The 22,427-nt window shown below is 38.9% G+C and overlaps 2 protein-coding genes across 9 annotated transcripts in view; one reads left to right on the plus strand and one right to left on the minus strand.

Annotated features, from left to right (window-relative positions):
* Nucleotides 1-22,427, minus strand: part of MGLL (monoglyceride lipase) — a 183,543-nt gene that overhangs the window by 124,700 nt on the left and 36,416 nt on the right. For 4 of the 8 annotated variants that reach the window (XM_058167425.1, XM_058167424.1, XM_058167427.1 and 1 more), the window contains one exon: nucleotides 16,236-16,374. In XM_058167425.1, coding sequence (XP_058023408.1) covers nucleotides 16,236-16,374 — 139 coding nt within the window. Of the gene's footprint in view, nucleotides 1-16,235; nucleotides 16,375-16,974; nucleotides 17,109-17,648; nucleotides 18,066-22,427 lie in introns of those variants that run through there. The other 4 variants (XM_058167426.1, XM_058167430.1, XM_058167428.1 and 1 more) reach the window with 3 other exon arrangements.
* The window catches only part of KBTBD12 (kelch repeat and BTB domain containing 12), a 130,769-nt gene continuing 125,779 nt past the window's right edge, over nucleotides 17,438-22,427 (plus strand). The window contains exon 1 of the mRNA XM_058167422.1: nucleotides 17,438-17,577. The gene's annotated coding sequence lies outside the window, so the exon portion shown is untranslated. The remainder of the gene's footprint in view (nucleotides 17,578-22,427) is intronic.

Below are 22,427 nucleotides of genomic sequence, written 5' to 3' on the forward strand. Positions count from 1 at the left end.
CCAATGGAGATTACATACATTAATCATGTATATGAACAGCAATCTTATCCAGCATATGGAAGAGTGTCTACTGTAGCATTCTTGGATGCTACACTTTGTGACTGCTGTGAAAACGGAATGAAATACACTTTGGGAGATTTTTTGTGAGTCAAAGGAAAAGCATGAACTTGGAATCTTAATCATGATTCATTTTTCCAGTCCTATATATTTTACAGAAGAGTTTACAAATTTATAATGTAGCATTTCATAATCTACCAACACAAGTTCCAGCAGATTTTTGTCAATGCATGCTGATTTATATTTGTTTCTCCTAATTTTCATGCCCTCCTTGGGAAGTGAAGTGGAAGAGGCTTTAAAATTCAGTGATTGTAAGATTTCCATTTCCATTTACCTCATTTGTAGCATAGCTGGCAACTGCCAAACCAAAACATACATGTACATCTACAGCAATGCCAAAATAACAATTCTAGTGTAAGCCTCAAGCTGTTATTCATTTACAGGAAAATATGCTTTATGTGTGTTCTTCTTTATTAAAGATAGAGAAATTATAACACATTTAAAAGGCACTTTACCAAAGACACAAATGCCTAAGAGCTAATTATAACCATGCCTATGCTGAACCTTATAGCTATTATTCTATCAAGATCACTTTTATATTAAGAATCATAATTATGTTTTTATATACACCTACCTACACACAAAAATAAATCATTACTTATGTAAAAGGGATACCCAAGTATACACAAAACTGAATTTTTGTTTATGCAATGGTAATTTCTCTTCTCCCCTTCTTTCCTGCATCTGTAATATCTCCTGAACTTTCTTCTGAAGGGTCTGTCAATCATCAGACTGAAAATAAAGAAATAAGACTGCAAAGGCCTTTTCATCAGTAAACAACATGTGAGACGACCATGTAATTTGTATATGAAACATGCTCACATTTTTACAGGTATTTTTTCAGGAAAATTACTATTACTACCAGACTGAACTTAATGCATATGTATGCTACATTCTAATTCAGCAATGGGAAACTTTTCAAGGGTATATATGTATTTGTATGTATTATGGATGAGTGAACAAGGTGCTGGAAAAATAAATACCACATTGGTGGATGTTGATGACATTTCCTGGATTATGTGGAACTAAAAGAACATGACGAACTGAAGTGAGTTTTTCTACAATTTTAGGTACTGTATTTTTCGGACTATAAGATGCACCTAACTATAAGACGCACCTAAATTTAAAAGAGGAAATCAACAACAAAAAAGTTTTTGGCCTCTGCTCACCCCATTTTTGGCTGTTTTCCAGACTTTTTTTGGCCCATTTTCAAAGCTTTTTTCTGCCCGTTTTCTAGACTTTTTGGGCCCATTTTCAAAGCTTTTTTTTGCCCGTTTTCTAGGCTTTTTTGGCCCATTTTTGAGGCTTTTTCCAAGCCATTTTTCCAGGAAAAATGGCCAAAAAAAGCCTCAAAAATGAGCCAAAAAGCCTCAAAAACGGGCTGAAAAAAGTTCCCAAAATAGGCTGAAAAAGGGCCTGAAAAAGGCTGATAAAATGCTGGAAAATGGGGTGTGTGGAGGCAAAAAAACGGCTGGCGGCTGGGGTGGGGCCTTCGGCAATATTCAGTCTATAAGATGCAGACATTTTCACCCCCTTTGGGGAGATAAAATGTGTGTCTTATAGTCTGAAAAATATGGCATATTTAAACCTATCTGATCTTTTTGTTTCCTTTTTCTATCCCAAACTAGTGGGATGTCACTCTTTTACCATTTGGAAAGTTACTGCCAAATTTTGGCTATGTAATTTCAGAGGATTCCAAGGGACCATAAAAAAGGATGTCTGAGGCAAGGGTGAAATGTAAAATTTGTTACTACCGGTTCTGTGGGCGTGGTTGGTGGGGGGCGAGGGTAATGTGACTGGGTGGGCATGGCCAACTTTTTTTTTTACTTTTAAAAGCATTTTTTCTACAACCTCTTCGGCCGAAGACATTGTACAAAAAATGCTTTTAAAGGGTTCTGATGATCCCAGCTGAGTTGCCTAATCGCCAGAACCCTTTAAAAGCATTTTTTGTACCACCTCTTCAGCCAAAGAGGTTGAAGAAAAAATGCTTTTAAAGGGTTCTGGTGATCCCAGGTGAGCCGCGTGATCATCAGAGGCTTTTTTATTTTTATTTTTTCAGCCAAAGAAAAATGCTTTTAAAAGTAAAAAAAAACAAAAAACCCGACTAATTGTATATAACTGTACATTGGATGAGCTGTTTGATATGATTGTAAAAATAAAACTTTTTTATGAAAAAAAAGCTAAAAAAAACAAAACCTGATGATCACGTGGCTCAGCTGGGCGGGGGGGTGGCAGGGATTTTTGCTACCGGTTCTCTGAACCACTCGCCACCATCACTACCGGATCAGGCGATCCGGTCTGAACTGGGAGCATTTCACCCCTGGTCTGAGGGTTACTTCTGCCTTCTGTATTGTCCACTCCTATTCTATTCAACAAGAAATACAAGTTCATGGATTGTAACCATTGTTATCATATCATGTAGACATAAAATGCTGGTTATAATGAGTGAGACCATTATTTTGTATTGTTCATGACTAGAAGGAGTTTTCCTAGATCTTTTAATTATTCTGTTCCAGTTCTGTCTGCCAGGTTCTAAATCTGCACTGTATATTCAAGGCTATTTCCTACAAAGTTTTCCGCTTACTGGATGATTCTATACCAGGTTACCGCAATATAATAATTTGGCCAGCAACTGAGACAGTCTAGGGAGCCTGCAGATGTGGTTTCCAAAACAGGACACTTAACTAGATGGATTGTCTAATGCCTGTTTATTTTTAAATAAGAAAAACAGAGAATAGAATAGAATAGAATAGAATAGAATAGAATAGAATAGAATTTTATTGGCCAAGTGTGATTGGACACACAAGGAATTTGTCTTGGTGCATATGCTGTCAGTGTACATAAAAGAAGGGGGAAGGCAGAATATGACTAAAACTAAATAATGGAAGGGACCTTCCTAGCCATGGATTTAAGATTTCAAAATAGGTCTCCAGCAGGTAGCATTCCCTCTAGTTGCCTAAGCCCAGCTTCTCCCAATGCATGAAGCACACTTTGCACTGGATTGCTTGGGCTGATCTGAGCAGATGGACCTGCTACATACTAAAAGGTTGGATACCAAGTAGAAACACTGATTCTTTTTCCAGTTCTAGTACTTTATGAGGAAACCAGATTCACTTAACAACCGTATTACTAATTTAATAACTGCAGTGATTCACTTAACAAATGTGGCAAGAAAAGTCGTAAAATGGAGCAAAACTCAGCAACGTAAATTTTGGGCTCAGTTGTGGTTGTAAATTGAGGACTACCTATATTTAAAATTGGCAATTGATTGATTAGTAAGGTGAAGAAGGTGAAGCTGCACAATTCACCAGTTAAAAACCTTGTATGATTGGCTTGACATCATTATGGCTTGTTATAGAGGCCAACACCATGCTTAGGGCAGAAAATTATTTATTTAGCATATGGTATATCATACATAGACTAGCATTAAATATTAACATTTCACCTAGATTAGTAAACACAATAAAATATAAATGCTAAAAAGATCTATGTTCAAATACCAATGTCTAGGCCATCAAACCACTGAAGTGCAGTATTGTTTACATTATGAAAAAAAACCAGGTAGCACTAGAACTTAGACTTATATACTGCTTCACAGTGCTTTACAACAACCCTCTCTAAGCTCTTTACAGAGTCAACATATTGCCCCCAACAATCTGGGTCCTCATTTTACCGATCTCAGAAGGATAAAAGGCTGAGTCAACCTTGAGCTGGTGAGACGCAAACTGCCAAATTGCAGCAGGCAGGCAATAGAAGTAGCCTGCAGTACTGCATTCTAATCACTGCGCCACCACGGTTCTGAGGCTCATATATGGCCTCAGCTTACAACTGGTCACGATGTGATCTACTACCATGGTCAGATGAGAGGAGGATACTGTGCCCCATTTATACAGACAGTATTGGCGGAGTATTTATACAGAGAGGTGTAAATCCTATTCAAGATTGTCCATTGCTGATGTGATAGTTCAAAGCTTGGGACTCTTTTTGTTGGGTCATTCATATGTCTTCCTATGTCTGGGCATTCAGTGACCCACTTGGCTTTCCAAAATTGTTGGGCAGATATTGTGCAAGTGCCAGCAGGGGCTTCCTGGATTTGAGTCTTCCAGCTGATAAATGAGGAAGGCCGGCATGCACCGGTAGGAGTGAGTGGTTCATAATTCTTCTGTATTCTTTCACTAGTGCATCTTTCCTTCATAAAGCTGGTGGTGTTATATGGCTCAGAACAGAAAGCCAGCAAGTTGGAATGGAAAATGCTAACCACACACTGAATATATAAAAATATACACTTTGGAGATTTTTGTGCTTTCTGAACTTCGCTGTTAGCATGCAGACATTTCATTACCCAAGTAGTAAATGGTTGCAAGCAAACAACCAAGTTCAGAAAGCCTTCATTGTTCAACCCTGAGCTACATATATTCTCTTCTATTGAAATGTACTCTTAAAATCTATACTTACTTTGATAAACGTAAAAGTATCAGTCTTTCAATTTTTTAAAGCATAAAATCCATTATAGCATGAATCTGCCATTTTTGGTAGAACTTTCACCAAAAGTCACAGATATTTTTAGCACATTTCTCCCAATATCTACGTTTTCCTGACATTTCTGTACCATAATTTTGACATGCTTTTACCTAATTAATAACTTTTTTCTTTTTCCTCTCTCTTAATTTTAACATACAGACCTTTGTGTCCATCATTTCAGTAAAAGAACTCCCCTCTCAAAAGAATTAATTTTACTTTCAACTGCATTTTGACTTATTTGATCTGAAAAATGCAAATTAGCTAATTTAACTTTATTAAAGTAAATGAAACAAATTTCTGTTATGAATTGGTTTCAGCAAATTCAATGGGCCTTATAACTGAATTGAGGGAAAGGACTGGACTATATATTCTACTGATTTTATTGATACTGAACCATTTCAATATGTATCCATTATGTATTATTTTAATTTGCAGAGTGGAATTAAGAGTGGATGGAGTTTTAATGGTAAGTTCATAAAACAGATCAAGAGTTTACCGATTACTTTTTAATATCTCACCTATCATTATTTATGAAAATGAAAAATATGAACAGCATGGATACATTACATGAAAATGGCAGGATACTTTTTAAAATGCTAACTGGTTTTTTTTAAGTGTATGGTGGTTTTCCTAGTTGAACTTTTCTCTGCTCCTTTTTGAAATTATTTTGAAATTGAAATTCAGTTCTTAACTCTGAAATCTGTTGTTGCCGTTATGGTCCATGAGTCGATCTAACTCCTGGTGACTCAGTAACAAATCATTGATCTTTAGAAATAGCTTGCCAGTTCTTTTTCCTAGGGTTGAGATAAACAGATTGGATCAGTCACCCAATTAACTTTGGGGCTTAAGGCAGGACAAAAACTTGTGGTGTCTCCCCACCTGCCCCTCTAGCCAATGCCTTTAACCACTACCCCAATTCTCAGTTCAGGTTTTCCACATTTATCCCAAGAAACAAAATTTAATTACTTCAATTACTTATTGCTTCCTTCAGACTCCTATTTCTTTTAGCCTGGCAAACGGAATGTACCACAACTCTGTATAGTTTGAGAGAGAAATCTAAAATGCTACTGAAGTGACAGGGTATGCATAATTAACATGTTGTAATACAGTCCTAAAATTGACTAAAAGTATTGAGGAACAAATCATTTTTGCTCTCCATATTTAGATAAGATTGCATTTCATTTTTGTAAGTTTGGGAACTCTGGAAAATTGAACAATAGTCATTGTTTGCTAGGTCTGAGTTTTTCCCTTAAGGGAATTATCACTTATCCTCATCCTTAAATAATGTGATTTGCTTTCACCTTACCTGGGCATCGCTATTTAAAGAGAGGATAGTGTTTTCATACAAATGGATTTGTTACAAACATTAGAAATTCAAAATAAGATTGAATTCGTAAGCCAATAGTCTGCTTTTAAAATGTTGCACATTTTATTCCATTGCATGATCAGCATTATTATGCATTCGTTTTAACTAAAGCATAAAAGGAACATTTGGTATCATTTAGTGATTTTTATTTGAGTTCCTTTTAGTAAGTATTTGTTTTCTGTAAATCCAGCATCTCTCCATGGACAGATGTCTACTTCTTCTATCATGTAATACAAGGATTGGAAAGGACTTGGAGATACCTAGTCCAATCCTTACCTTCTACAAAAATCCATTGTACTTGCTACCTCTGACAAGCAGCCATCCAGTCTCCAGTGGAGAGTCTACCACCTCCTGAAGTAGTTGTTCCTTTGCTGAAGAGTTCTTATCGTTAAGATATTTTTATGTTGTCCAATTGAAATCTATTTCCTAATTTAAAATCTACTACTAATCATGTCTTCTTGAAAAACAACAAACAATTCTGCCCATCTTTTACATGATACTCCTTGCTCCTCCCACTCCTCTTTTTAAATTTTCTTCATGCCCTATGCCTCTACTTGTTCCACTTAAATTTTCCCTCCCAGGTCTTATCCCTTATCCTCTTGGTTTTTATCCTCTACACATATTCCAGTTTGTTAATGTCCTTTCTAAAATGCATAACCCAAAACTATTCTAGGTGTGGTGAGACCAGCAGAATAGAGAAATGATGATTTCCCTTGGTTTTGATGCTATACTTGTTTACGCAACCTAAGATTGCACCAATTTTTGCAATGATCAAGATACCTATTTTTCTTTCACATGTACTGCTTTCCCATTATCCTATACCTGCCGTTAATTTTTCTAATCCAAATGTGGAAACTGACATTTCCCCGTTTTCTGCCCATTGTTCCAGAGATTCTTAAATGTTGATATTGTATTCTAAGATAGGGCTTTTCAAATCAAGACTAAGGGGAGGAAAACTTCCTTCAAAAAGGACTAAGGGTCATAAAAAAAAATCACTAAATTTCAAATACATTCAGTCACCCACTGCTGCCCTGATTCTACGGTACCCTTCCCCCCTCACTGGCTGTACATTACCAGTGTTTGCACATGCCCCATAAACAAGGCAACTGGCTGCCTTTCCCTTGCTGGGTGCATTCACACAAAACCGGATGCTCTGCCTATCTCATTTTTAATGCTGCAATCATGGTGGGCCCTTTCCTCCTTCTTCACTTTCCACACTGCAGACATATTTTTGCGAATGTGAATGCATGTCCCCAACTCTGCTTAATAATCAAGGTGACATTGTGATGACCACTTTCTTTGAAGTAAACCCCTTTGATCTATGTGTAATAATAATAATAAAGAAACTTAAGGATTGCACTGCTTAGCTGCAGTGCATTTGTTCTCCAAATGTCTTTGGAGTGGGACTTGCTTTGGAGTAAACAAAAAAGAATATTGTGTTTGCAAAAGCAAGAGGACAGCAGAAAGATAGGTGCTTAAGTGGCTTCAGCCAGACATTTACAATGGAAAAAAAAATCATGCCATCAACATAGCATAGAAAAAGATAAGAACAGAAAAGGTAAGATAAAATCCAATACTGTTGTTACTGCTGCTACTTATGGAATAGGTTTTGAGAAATTAAATTTGTCTGGTTTCATTTTACAAACATTTCCTTGTGTAAAACTTAAAAAGTTCTGGATAGAGCTTTTAAAAGAATATCTTGTAATTACCAGTGGAGCTTAAAATACCTTATGTCACTTGCAACAACGTGTTTTTGTGAGACAATCTTCCCTTTATGTGCAGCAACAAAAACAAGTATAGAAATAAGCTAAATATAGAAGATCATCTTTGCTTACAACTAGCAACAATTGTTTCAAATGCTGAACTTTTAACCAAGGAAAAACAATCACATTCCAGGCACAGAACACTAATTTATAATCATCCAAGTAATTATAAAATTAAAGTTTTATTTTTATAATTGGAGATATTATTTTGCATCTATTATAAGTAATTTACTTTTATTATCTGTTTCTATAGCCTGAAATAGTTAAACCTCTGATATACTGTGCCTGTTAAATTCCCAACTAGGTACAATTTATAAATTTGGTAATTGCATTTTTTAAGAATTAATATTGTGCCACAAAGTAACCTTTATTAGAAGTATTTTTTATAACATCAAGTTAAGTATATTCTGGTGCAAAAGATTTTAAATCATACTAAAACACAGTATGGTGTATGTGTTTGTGTGTGTGTGTGTGTGTGTGTCTGTCTGTCTGTCTATATATCTGTATCAGTGGTGGGTTTCCAAAAATTTTACTGCTGGTTCTGTGGGCATGGCTTGATGGACATGGCAGGAGAAGGATACTGCAAAATCCCCATTTCCTCCTGATCAGCTGGGACTCGAGAGGCAGATAATAGATGGGGCGGGGCCAGTCAGGGGTGGTATTTACCGGTTCTCCGAACTACTCAAAATTTCTTCTACCAGTTCTCCAGAACTGGTCAGAACCTGCTGAAACCTACCTCTGATCAGTATATTTCTATCTATCTATCTATCTATCTTCCATCCATCTATCCATCCATCGCATACACATACTATTTATTATGAAGTATGGAGCTGACTCCATAGTTTTGAATGCTATACTCTAAACGTATTAGATTCAAATGTCCATCGGTAGGGTTAAAATTCTCTAGGCACTACATCTATAACCCTAGATTAATATCTGCATGTCATCATACATACCTGCCACAGAGTCAAAAATTCTAATTCATCTGTAATAAATACACTAGTAGAACTTGAATTAATGGTGCTCATCACTAGCGAGGACTATTAACTCTAATAGGAATATGGTAGAGAAAATCATACTCTCTGCTCTACTGGGTTATTTCTTGAAGCACAGCATGGGTTATTTCTTGAAGCCATCCATGCTGGTAAAGAAAACTAAGAAAACCGTCCTCTGGTATTTTGGTGTCGGGGATGCACAACCTTCTCAGTGCCAATGGTACCCTTTGGCCTTTGCACAGTCCCCAGACTGCGCTCCAAACAGTAACGGGCAGGGCGAAGACAAAAGCTGAATTTGATTTCATGTACATTTAGTACAGTCGGGGACATTTAATAAATTCATCTTCTTGTTTTAATTTTTTTAATTACAATTTGGTAATAACTTTAGGAGAGCACCTAAGATGGCACCTAAGGGCCTGGGATAATTCTGTTTCACTGTTTGCAAGCAGGTTTCAAGTTTTTATTTCACTGACTAATCTGCATTCTGCTGAAACACAGTGATCCTCTTACTAAATGTGAACAGCACATCTTTTATGATTCTTTTATCACCTCAAACAACAGCAAAGCAAAGGATAATAAATTAATTTTAAATAAGAAGATTGATTCTGTAGAGGTTCTCCTTCTTGTCTCATTTTAGAAACACAGGACTCATTAATCTGATCATTTTTATCTTGGTTTTGCAGCAGGAAAGTTGCATGAGGACAGGCTGGCTGGCCCATGAATAGTCACCATTGTTATATCATCTGATATGTGTTTCAAGGGTCAGATATAAACTTCCATGAATGTAAAATATATATTTTAATGTAACAATTTACCATATAACAGCTAGCTAGTTAATTGAATATTTTAGCTGAAATAATTAGGAGAGAGGGGGAGGGAGGAAGAGAAAAGAGGGAGAGAGAGAGGATTTTTCAGTTGTTTGGCTACAGTTTGGAAAATGTTCTGTATATGTGTAACACTCACATACAGATGGAGTTCCAAAAAACAGTGTGTAGATAAAGAAAGCATCATTTTTTTCCTCCAGAAAAATAGCATGTTATTGCTATTTTTGCTGTTCCAAATAACAAATGATGTAATTCTCTTTTGTCTATGGAACTCAAAGTATCTTCCTTAAATGGTGTGTGTGTATTCAAACATAGGGAAGGCCATTTATTAGTTTTTAAACGTAAGAGTCAGTCTCAGATACACAGACAAATAAGCATGCTTTTACCTCAACTGAGTCAGAAGCTTTATGCAACCATACATGGGAAACAAAATGTATGTATTTAAGAAGCTCTTAATACTTTGAAAGACAGACACTGGACAGGCAGTTAGCAAAACTGAAACAGATGGAGGAAAGGTTTATTCACACAGAGGAACTTAGAAGTAAATTTCAATGAGTTCAGTGTGGCTTACTTCCAAGTAAATGGGCCTAGGGTTGTAGATTTAAAGATCTTATAGGAAAGACTAGGTCTAACCATGGTGAAAATGTAAAGCTGCATACTGATTGTATTTAAAAAGTAGATTTTCTGTTTAATGATTATCCAGTTTTCCAAACAATGTTGAACTGTTCTGAACTTATTCTTCTACGGTATAGTTATAACTTAAATTATACATTACTATCTTGTTTAGTACAGGAGATCTGATCACAGCCTTAAAACAAACAAACATTTTTTTCTTGTTATGAGAAATGACTCAGTTACCCCAACCCATGTTACATATCAAATTGATTTACATTTTAAAAGGACTTAATCACAGTTCACACAAATCACGTTCAATAAGTTGAAATGCTTCTGCAGGTGGAGAGGCACAGCTGCACTGCTTTACCTCAATATCCAATTACTGTAGAAGGAAAAAATCCCACACATTCTGCCATTTACTGAATAAAATGCACATCCTAAAATAAATCATGAAAAAAAATTAGTCAACCCCACAATATAACAGGTGGTATATGATCTACTTGTCATTTTAACCAAAGCACAACTGGTTTTCTTAGTGTGTCACTGGCTTCCATGTTTCTAGTTTACACTTACTAGGACAATGATAAGCAGCCTAGGACTTAAGATCCAAATTTTGGGTTATAGCTCCTATAATCATTTTAAGGTGGCCACGTTGACTGTGCCTGATAGGAAAGCGAGACTCAAAAGAACTGGAGGTCTCAGATTGCTTATCTATACCTAGGAAATAGGAAATGACATAGTAAGCCTACTCTGCACTCAAGACTGACCTTAGAAAAGGGGCCCTACAACAATTCTGCAAAAAACAAACAAACCTAACAACACTCAATGACCTGCCTCCTTCCCTTTCTTTCTTTTCCACAACTCAGCTTAAGAGTTTTGTCCTAGTTCTACTGGACAGTAGTTCAGCAACAGTTGTCACTTCTCAATTCAGTCTTTCTTCATTCTGCTTCCTTAACATGAAATCCAAATACTTTTGCACCTTCTCTTATCTACCCTTTGCTTACTTACCAAACGCAGGATCAATTTTATTAAATTAATCCCATCTGCTAAACCAAAGGAAATCTGACAGGGAAACATGAGTTTATTAATCACCATATAGTTTTATAATTAAGAATGAGTGTGATAGTTACCAGGATCTTTTTTCTTGTAGCCATAGAAAAAAAAAGTGAATATGTGCAAAAGGTGCCTGAACAGAAAACATACAAGTGATGGGGGCACTTATGTAAATGTAAACTGAATTTAGGGAATAGTCATTATTCTTGTTTGTACAGCTAACAGATTTTCACTCTAATATCACCTGCTTTTAATATTAAATGACCTGGATGATAACATCTAATTTTCTATGAGAACTGAGATAAAAGATTATCCCACAATATGCGGTAAGTTGGCATCTCCACTAGAGGATATCCAGGAATAATTTTGGTAGGTGTATAACCTGTATATATATATATATATATGTAGGTCTTTGGTTATTCGGGTTTTCTCCCGCGTAAAATTGGAAGTGTCAATTTTACGCGGGACACTTCCAATTTTACGCGGGAGAAAACCCGAATAACCAAAGACCTACATACAAACACCCGCGAAAACCTCAGAAAACATATATATATATATATATATTTGTTTTCTGAGGTTTTCACGGGTGTTTGTATATAGGTCTTTGGTTGTTCGGGTTTTCTCCCGTGTAAAATTGGAAGTGTCTTGGCGACGTTTCGACGAAGTCTCATTCGTCATCTTCAGGCTTCAGCTTCGTGCTTCTGGGAGCAATGTGTGATCGCAGCTGTTTCTTCCTTTTAACTGCTAGTGGGGGTTTGAACTGATTGGGTGGGAACTTGGCTGTGCTCTGATTGGATGGGGGGTTTTCTGTGCTCTGATTGGCTGGGGGTGTGTCCTGTGTTGGTGGGGGCTTGGTTGTGCTCAGTCTAGTCTGTGCTGCAGGGGGATTTGAGCTGGTGAGCTGCATAGCTGTTGTTTGGCTTTGTGGTCGTGCTACATCTTCATAGTGGGTGTCAGTCTGCTGCATGAATGGATTGGAGGGGTTTGAAATGGCTAATGTTGCAGCTGCGGTCTGGCTTCTGGTCCTTGGTCGTGCTTCATGATCAGTGTGGGTTTGGGTCTGCTTTCTGGGTGGATGTGCGGTGGTGACATCCTGTGTGGACCTGCACATCCTGCACTAACAGAAAAATATCCACCATCCTAAGAAACCCCAAGGACAAAATTGAGTTAGAAAATCAAGGAGTATATGAAATCCCATGCACCGCCTGCCCCACCACATACATTGGACAAACCAACAGAAGAATAAGTGCACGCATTGAAGAACACAAGAACTCATTCAAAAAAGAGGAACCAACTTCTTCCCTGGTCCAACATTTTAAAGTCACAGGACATGATATTGAATTTAAAAAGACCAGAACTATCGCCAAAACTGAACACTTTAACAACAGAATAATCAGAGAAGCCATTGAGATAGAAAAACGCCCACACAGCATGAACAAACGAGATGACACCTCCGCCTACCAGCCATTTGAAACCCCGCCCTTATTGACAAACGAGTCCCTAACACGAGGAATGACACCAGACCCACACTCACAAGGTCCACACAGGATGTCACCACCACACATCCACCCAGAAAGCAGACCCAAACCCACACTGATCATGAAGCACGACCAAGGAACAGAAGCCAGACCGCAGCTGCAACATTAGCCATTTCAAACCCTCCAATCCATTCATGCAGCGGACTGACACCCACTATGAAGATGTAGCACGACCACAAAGCCAAACAACAGCTATGCAGCTCACCAGCTCAAATCCCCCTGCAGCACAGACTAGACTGAGCACAACCAAGCCCCCACCAACACAGGACACACCCCCAGCCAATCAGAGCACAGAAAAACCCCCATCCAATCAGAGCACAGCCAAGCTCCCACCCAATCAGTTCAAACCCCCACTAGCAGTTAAAAGGAAGAAACAGCTGCGATCACACATTGCTCCCAGAAGCACGAAGCTGAAGCCTGAAGATGACGAATGAGACTTCGTCGAAACGTCGCCAAGACACTTCCAATCTTACACGGGAGAAAACCCGAACAACCAAAGACCTATATACAAACACCTGTGAAAACCTCAGAAAACAAATATATATATATATATATATATATACATACACACACACACACACACACACACACACACACACACATATATATGCATGTATTTTAAAAATCCTAACAGAATGTGCCAGAGAGAGAGAAACTTCTAAACTATCAATTCAAAAATATTCTGTGTGGTTATTTTAAATATACTGCTTTTCCTCCTTAGGAAAATAAATGAAATCCAGAGACAAGATGTGTGCACCATCAGAACCGCTTTTGGCAAATATAATATTGTGAATGAGAGAACAACCGTACTGATAAAGCTTACATGTGCTGGCTTTTTGGGGGGGGGGTCCTCTTCATGCAAGGAGGTATGTGTATGAAACAATTTTTGCATAGGGAAAGTTCAAAAGTTTTCACACTACAGGAAGTCTAGCAGCTCTTAGTGTTTTTCTTACAAATTCCAGTGGCCTTTTGAGTCAAAACCTATACTCAAGAGGAGAAACATAAATGTGAATCTCTTGTGTTATAGCTAACAAAACTGCAACTGATTTGTCTTCTGTATCTGAAATTCTGTCAGATTAATAGTACTGTAAAAATGATTCAAGACTGTCGCCCAACTCATGCCATTCATCATTTAAAACCTAACAAATCTTCAGCGCTTCCACAGATGAGTCATGAAAATCTACCACATAGTAGAAGACAATGAGGAATCTCTTTCTCCATGTATTTCAAGACTGTCCCATGAAAGTTGGCTGCAGTTGACAAATTGTTTTCCAGCAACCTATAATCTCCCTCTCAAACCCTGCCAGCACAATACAATAGAGGCTAAAAATAAATGGTTCCACACAGTTAAGAGCCACTTGTAAGTGAACAGAACTGATCGTGTTTACTTTGTTGTCAGAAAACCATGACACTCTTGCTATCAATTAACCACTTGGGGTATGCATAGCTCTAACAAGCTACCAGAGGTCTGAAATGCCAAGTTCTAACTTTCACTTCTTTACTATCCTTTCATTACTTCATCAAAGACTCATGTGAACTACACTAATTTGCTTAGAAATGAAACACAAAATGAGGAATGCAATTCAGCAACTCATCGAAGAACACTGTAGGCAGTTAAGGATTAATTAGCATTATAATAGGAACAGGATAATTTTCATAGAAGAAGCTTGTTTTAAGACTGTATTGGTTCAATAGCTGAAGTCTTTAGGAAGATGCCAGGTTTCTCGTTACAAGTATTGCCCAAAAGTTTTCCATTGGGCTTGGTGAAGTTACTTTTATGCAACCTGTACTCAAAGCCAGACCCAAAGAGATGCTTCAAAGGCAGTCCCAAATCATGTTTCCTTTGTCCCATGGCCTTAGCAGGACTTAGAAAAAAGCCTCTCAATGCATACATCTAAAGCTCACAAAGCCAAGAAAAAAGGCACGAGCTGCCGAAGCAATGCTTTTGAAATGACTCTGAAGTTCTATTTTGGAGGGTAACTTTGGGTGCTGAAGTGAACAAAGCACAAAGATTCTTCAGGTTTGGTTTCTAGGTGAAAGGTCAGAGGCTTAAAATGGGCCCTGAATTAGATGAATGGATTCTTAAGTGAATCATACATGAATGATATGGGAAACAGTACATTATGGTCAAAAAAAGCAACTCTCAAGTAATTGGGAAAGAACCTATTTTGTTGAAAGGAGCACTTTGATTGGTCTTTAACTTCTGTGGTTCATAAATGTCACATATCCGTTGAGTAACTGATACCACAAGCTTTCGTAAAACATCCGCATACTGGTAGTTAAAATCAATAGCTCACTGTGACTTGCAACCTGTCCATAAATTCACAAAAATGAACTGTTCTTGTTCATCCACCTGCCCCAAAAATCTAGTATGAAAACTGTAGATGATCATGCAGAAGATGTTGTACCATGTTTGTCACACTGCCACTCTTCTTTTTAGAAAAATAAGTTAGGCGGATCCCTGATTTGACTTGTGTTTCTGTCTTTATCCTCTGATGAATCATTTAGCACATCATACAAAGTTTATTAACTCCTCAATGCTTTAACATCTACTAAAAGAGAAGAATTGCTTTTGAGTAATTATTTTCTAAAATTGGAGATTTCTTTGCAATATAAAAGTAAAAAAGATTATTCTGAACAACAATATCACCTTTTTATGTGAAGATACTGTTTGGATTTTCTCTTTTTCCCCCCCCCCCTGGTTTCTATTTGTGGATATTCTACTCCACAAATAGAACCCAGGGGGGAAAAAAGAGAAAATCCAAACAGTATCTTCATTCAGAATATCACAGCCTTTCTGAATTACAAGGACAAATACATTATTTCATATGGGATTATGAAAATAGGATTACCTAATGGCTAATCATTTACTTATTAAATTACTGTAAGTATATTTTGTGTACCAAAGGCCCTCATAACCCTATAGCCAAAATATAGAAGAATATCACAGCAAATGACAAATTGTAACTGATCCCTAAATAACTTAGACTAAACTTCTTTTGAATGCAATACCTCCCAATTAAAATACCTATTTCAATGCCAAAACACAGTGTTTACTGTTTCATTTCATTGAACTAAAAGAGAAAGACAGAAAGAGAGAATTATCCGAATTATCAAACCTTACTCATCTGAGTTGCTTTTACTTATGCATGTAACAAGTCCTATTCTCATGAGTAGGAGGCTGAATGATTAATAAACGTTCTTCTCTTATTGCTAAAATATACAGGCACTTGGGTGGGTTTAGGAACTGTTACTCAAGAGCAAGAAAAAAGCTACTGCTTTAGTTTAGTGCAAATGCTAAAGGATCAAGGTTTCTTTTGCTAAGAGATTGTTTGAGGCAAGGACATTTCTATTATTCCATGGACCGTTGAACAAACAACTGTGGAACTGAATGAATGGTGTATTTATCACAGACAACAAATGCATTGTTAAACAGTGCTCACCTTGGAGCAGCAGCTGGTTTCCAGTACCTGCAGAAAAGATACTGCCCATCAGCATTGACCAAGTGAGGAAGCTCCTGATATGGGATTTTCTGGGGAGTGGACCTTGGGGAATTTTCTTCTGGCATTCTGGCAGAGTGACCTGCAAAACATGGAAAGAAATCAAGACATGCTTTTGAGCAGAACAGGTGGAAGGACTGCTATTGGAAGAATCTACTTAGTAGAAGGACAGGAGTTAAGCCATAACTTAACCTGTTCTACTTTTCAAAGGTAAAGAAACCCAGGAAGCTGCTTTTCAGATGGAAGACTCACTGTGTGAGGAAAAGAATTGTGGGGGGGGGGGGATTATCAAGAGGGGAGCGGGGAAGCAAGAAAAAAAAAACACCTTACCACACAGGCTCCTCACTGCCTTTTACCCTCCTTCCCACCTATGTTTATTTACTATCGTTAAAGAAGGAGGTCTTACAGGTTTTTTTAAAAAACTGCAGTTCTTCTAAGCAGCAATGCACTGCAAATTGATGCTCCTGGATGCTTCCAAGAAGCCAGCTGCATAAAAGATTCATCATCTCTCTTTTTTTAAAAAAAAACATATCAAAAGATGAGCACGAGACATCCTGTAATGAGGGTGCCACTGTCTTGTTGCTATGATCCTTTCTGACATCTGGGGGGGGGGGTGAAACGCGGAGAATTTTTTTTTTCCAAATATGCCCACACGCACACACAAAGAATAGTCGTAACAAACCTGGTTTCATCCTGTGCACGGTTTTGCATTCCAAAGAGAAGCCGGCATTATAAGTCAAATGCAGTCAGATAGAGCGCGAACTGCAGAAGCGCCCTAACAGCCAGCACCCCTAGCGCTTAGAAGCAATCCTTCGCCGTTGCAAAAAAGGCAGCAAAAGCTTCGCCGCTGCCAACAGCAAGGCTCTGATCTCTCTCTCTCCACCCCCCCTCTCCCTTCTTCCCCAAGCTCTTTGGGCTGCCGCCTCGGATCGCCTTTCGCTCTGCGCTTTCTTTCTCTCCCGAGCCGCCGTTTGAAGAGGAAACTAGTCTTAATCAATGTAACCGCTTCTTGTTCATTTCATCACTCCCTCCCCTTCATCTCCAGCAAATCGGGTATGTGGGCTGGAAGAGGAAGGTGGGGGGGGGGGGTTGCCTGTGATGAAGAGCTGGGAAAGCAACAGTCCGATCCCTAGCAGCGGCTTACAGGCAAACACACCCAGAGAGACTTATCAAAGGCACCTTGAACGCACTAAGCGGAGAGGCAGCTGAACGGAAACTTCCCAGGCGAGGCTGGCTGCAGGTTGCTTTCAAACTAAATGCAAGTAGCAGAAGGATGAGCTGAACGGTAAGGAACGGGAGGAGGGATTTCTCTTTTCCCCCCCCCACCGGGAAAATATCTGGGTATCCTTCCACTACCTTGTAGAAGGGGGTTGCGCGAAAATATCCCGGGTTGAAATCCAAGAAGAACGGAGGGGTTTATTTTAAAAAACCACACAAAAAAAACCACAAGGCTATGCTTGGAGTTCAGGTCTGCGCGCCCCGCGCACAAAAACGGTGCTCGCGGGCTTTGAAAAGGAGCAGCCAGCCAAAGCTCTGGCCGCCCGCGACCCGCGCAAGCAAAGGGAAACGCGAGCCGTGCCCAATGGAAGCGCACGCTTGCCTGCTCTGGGCTGGGGCAATGGAGGCAAGCCGGGAGGAGGGAAGGGCTTGGTGACCAGGTGCTGGGAGGAGTTGCGCTCGCCGCGCCTGCTAGAGCTGGTGCTGCCAGGCGCCGAAGCGCTCCTCAGTTCACACGCCTGTTAATCAGATAGGCCGAAGCCCTGGAGGTTTTATTCTAAAGCGCAAGCAAATAAAAATAAAAATAATAATAAAAAAAAACGTTTTCCTGTCAGGGAGGGCAGGCGCGCCGAAAGGGAGGAGGAGCGGCAGCCGCTCCCCAGCGGCGCTCACTTGTGGCCGCGCTGACCTTTCTTGCATGCCAAACTCGCTGCCAGATGGTTTCCTTAAGTACAGGGGCGGGTCTTTTTTGGCCCTGGGAGCGAGGGCCCCGGTGCTGAGCGGGACGGCCGTTAGCGCAACAGCGTCGACGCGCGCCTCTGGAGGAGTAGAAGGAGCTCGGCGCGCGCTTCTGCTGCAAGTGCTGCTTCGCTCCCGGTGCTTCAGTTGGGAATGGACCCTGGGAAGCAAACAGCTGCCCTCCGACCCCACCTACATAGAGCCAGACGGCTTTATAGCTTCTCTGCCCAGGAGGAGAAAACCAGTGCTGAACCACTGAGGAGAAGGGAGGGTGGGGGCTTTACTTGGTTATTACTAAACATTTTCTTTTAGATTTTTATCCCGCTTTTTTCATATATAATTGGTCAACTTGCCAATACAGATAGTCCTTGACTCACAACCATTCCTTTAGGGACTGTTTGAAGTTACAAGGGCACTGAAAAAAGTGACTTTGGACCATTTCTCGCACTTACAACTGCTGCAGCGGTGCCATGGTCAAGTGACCAAAATTTGGCCGCTTGGCAACTGGTTCATATTTTTGACCGTTGCAGTGTCCCGGGGTCACGTGATTACCTTTTGCAACCTGACCAGCAAAATCAATGGGGAAGCCAGATTCACTTAACAACCATGTTACTAACTTAATTAACTTAAGTGATTCGCTTAACAACTGTGCCAAGAAAGGTCATGAAATGAGTCAACACTCACTTAACATCTGTCTTGCTTAGTAACAGAATTTTTCGGCTCTATTGTGGGTTGTAAATCCAGGGCTACCTGTACTCTTTCCTCCTCCTATTTTCCCCACAAACCTACAAGGTTGAGTTGGGCTGAAAATATTATTTTGCTGGCAATTTATAGAATATCTGACCATCCCCATCCCTGTGGAAATATTTTCCTCCAAACAAAATAGGTGTAAAGGCCCCAGCGCCCACTGTGTGACACTATAAATTGCTAGTGCAGAAGAGAGATCATAACATTTAAGTGTGAGTGGAGTTTTGCATCTAATTAAGATTGAAAGTTTGAGAATGAAAATCCTCTTTGTTTCAGGACATGAACATCTTCTCCATCTTTGTGGAATAAGAATTTCTGGAAAATTACTCAAAATTGCCTGAAATTTTTATTTCACAAAAATTGAGAAATGTTCTCGTCCTGAAAGAAGGAGGATGTTCACAAAGGCAATGTATGTATACAATAAATGACACAATTGAGGTTTTATTACAGTTAAAATGGTATATTCAGTTCTGGACATTACTTGGCAATCAAAATTGTAAAAGAACTTGAGCAAGATCCCTTTAAGGAAAGGTAGCACAGGCTGGGGATATTTCACTTATAAAAAAAGGGCAAACAAATTGGAATATAATAAAAAGGTATAAAATTACACATAGTTTTTAAAAAGCAGCTAAGGAATCTTCTTTCTCCCTTAATCGTGTAACCAGGCTCAGTTATTAAGCTGAGGTGCGACAGGATTAATAGCAATTCACTCAAGTGAATTCTCTATGACAGTAGAAGATGTTATAATGGCAATGAACCTGTTTAGCCTTCTGAGAGGATTAAACAAATTCATAGATAATTAAGTCTATTGATGCCAGCCATGTAAGTTGCTTCAATCTTCACTCTCAGAGGCAGCAGGCCTCTCAATATGAGTTTTGAAGAACATAAGGTAGGTTCTTCTAACCTCATCCTGTTTGCAGACTTCCCACTGACATCCAGTTAATGCAGGATATTGTTTCTAATACATATTGTACTTAATATTAGCATATTAATATTAATAATCAGCATAACTCAATATTAAATACAAGGTATATCCAATTGGATTGTATATCACAGAATGTGCTGATTATGCCCAGCAAAAAATAAATAGTGGTCCAATAACAGTTTTACATGTTTGAAATAACTCAAAAATAAATAATTAAACTTGATCATCATGCAGTTAAGGAGGTGGTAGGGGGTATTCTAACACTTTACATGTGGCTGCTTTTGGCTAGTCCAAAGTTCTGTTAGGGAAATTCACTACTGAGACAACTCTGCCAGTCAAAAATAAAACTTATCTTAAACTCATTGTGTTGATTATCATTAGACTTCTGCAGCCAGTTCAAAGTGCTGCAGAAGCCTAATGATAATCTTTTAACCTTTAAAGTCCTACATGGCGCAGCACCAAGTTATATCAAGCAACATTTTGCTAGAATCTGAAGGCTTATTGTTCTTGGGAATTTTAATCTTCCCCCTGACTAATTTTAAGCTGGGGAGTGGGGGCAACCAGTAATATTATGGACCTGACCTAACAGCTGGGGACATACATAGTAGATGTCACATCAACCGCAACCCCTGGGCAGGAATGGGGAGAAGCTAATGCCATCTGGAAGATCGTTGTGGTTTTCAGAGGCATGCTCCAAGATAATCTCATGTAAAGAATTTTTTATAAAGGTAGGTTCTGGGATTGCTACTGTCTATCCACCTTGCTCTTAGTCGTCTTTTTCCTTCCAACTTTCCCTGTGCTGTTGCCTTCTCTAGAGAGCTAAGTCTTTGTAAAATGTGTCTGAAATAGAATAATTTGAGCCTCATTTCTGCCTTAAATGAGAACTCGGTTGATTTGTTCAATCATCCACTTGTTTGTTTTATTGGCTGTCCATAGTATTCTCAGGAGTCTTCCAACACCAAAGTTCAAAAGCATTGCTACTCTTTCTATCTTACTCCTTCAAAGACTGATTGGGTAGACTTTATGGACTTCACTTCTACAGAGTGTCACAAGAAAGACCACTCCTGGCACTGTTCTAATCTTTGTAGTCATAGTCACATCAAGACACCCAAATATCTTTTCCAAGGCCTTCTTGGCTGTTTTATGAAGTGCCAGTCTGTGACATATTTCTTGATTGCTTGTTCCTTTACTGCTAATGGCTGATCCTAAAAGACAGAAGCTATTCACTTCTCCAGTATCTTCATCGTCAATTCTAAGGCTGATTGTACCTGTTGTCACTAGTTTGTCTTTATACAGTATTTCATTTTAGTTCCATTTTTTATCAAGCATTCCTTGATTTTTATCACAAGAGCTTGCGGATGTTTTATGTTTTTGACTATCAGAGTAATGTCATCAGCACAGCACAAGTCCCTTCAGTTTTAAAACCATGTTCATTTTCCAAGCCAACTTCCCTTAATATATATTCAGCGTGTAGGCTGAATACATGAGTGGAGAGTATATGGCTTTACCTAATTCCTTTGCTAATCTGGAGCCTGCCATTTTGACATGTTCTGTCTGTACCATATACAGCTACCTGACTTATATATAAGTTTCACATGAGGACATGGACCTCTCTCTGCACTTGGATCTTAGATCAGAAGATTTGGTTTTCAGAGGAACTCTGAGTGATGAAACAGCAGAAGAGTTTCATAGAGTGGTTTTATAAAAAGACAAATAGCAAATCTATGACAATCAAAGCCACAAAATGTAATTACTGTGTTGCTTTTACTGCATTTACAGATTGCAATCCAGCAGCCTTCTTTAGAGTTCCTACCTCTGACTCCAAGAAGTTTATCTGATCTTCTGGTCTCTCTTAGAGTCAGAAAACCATTTACAGGGTGACTAGAAGGACTCTTTGAGACACCTATCAAATATATTTGCTTGTGGGAGGGGGTCCTTGTTGCAGAATCCTGTGTTCTGCAATGCATACTGGGCAACTGGACCTGTTGACCACCTATTCAGGCTCTGGTGCTCTGATTCTGAGTTTGAGGAATTTGGTTTGCAATTTAGTTTTTCTTTTCTAGAATGTCTCTGGGAAGCGCTCATGATGATAGTGGCTAGTCTCCATATACTGTGTGATGGTCTGTTCCAGCTGTTCCTTGAGATTTGCTATGGTGTGCAGTTATTTGTTTAATCTGAGGTGTGCATCTGTGATCATGAGCTGTATCATTTTTTACCAGCTTTGTTGGGCTACTTTCCATCCAGCTGTGCTGTTGATGGGAGGTTTGTATTTGACACTGGTAGGTAGAGTATGCTATTGTAGGCATTCATGCAGGAAGAAAAGTTGTTCCTTGGTGGAAATGTGCCTGCAGGCAATTTTTTTTCTCATTTGTGTGTTTTCTGAAGCATTTGATGTCCATATGGGATACCTATAAAGGAGAATATTTGTAGCTCAGGGTTGAAATGAAGGGCCCTTGCAGCTCTCTGAGGTTGTTTTTTGCAGATATTTCATTACCCAAACTAGGTAA

This window comes from Ahaetulla prasina, chromosome 2 (assembly GCF_028640845.1).
Source record: "Ahaetulla prasina isolate Xishuangbanna chromosome 2, ASM2864084v1, whole genome shotgun sequence".
NCBI lineage: Eukaryota > Metazoa > Chordata > Lepidosauria > Squamata > Colubridae > Ahaetulla > Ahaetulla prasina.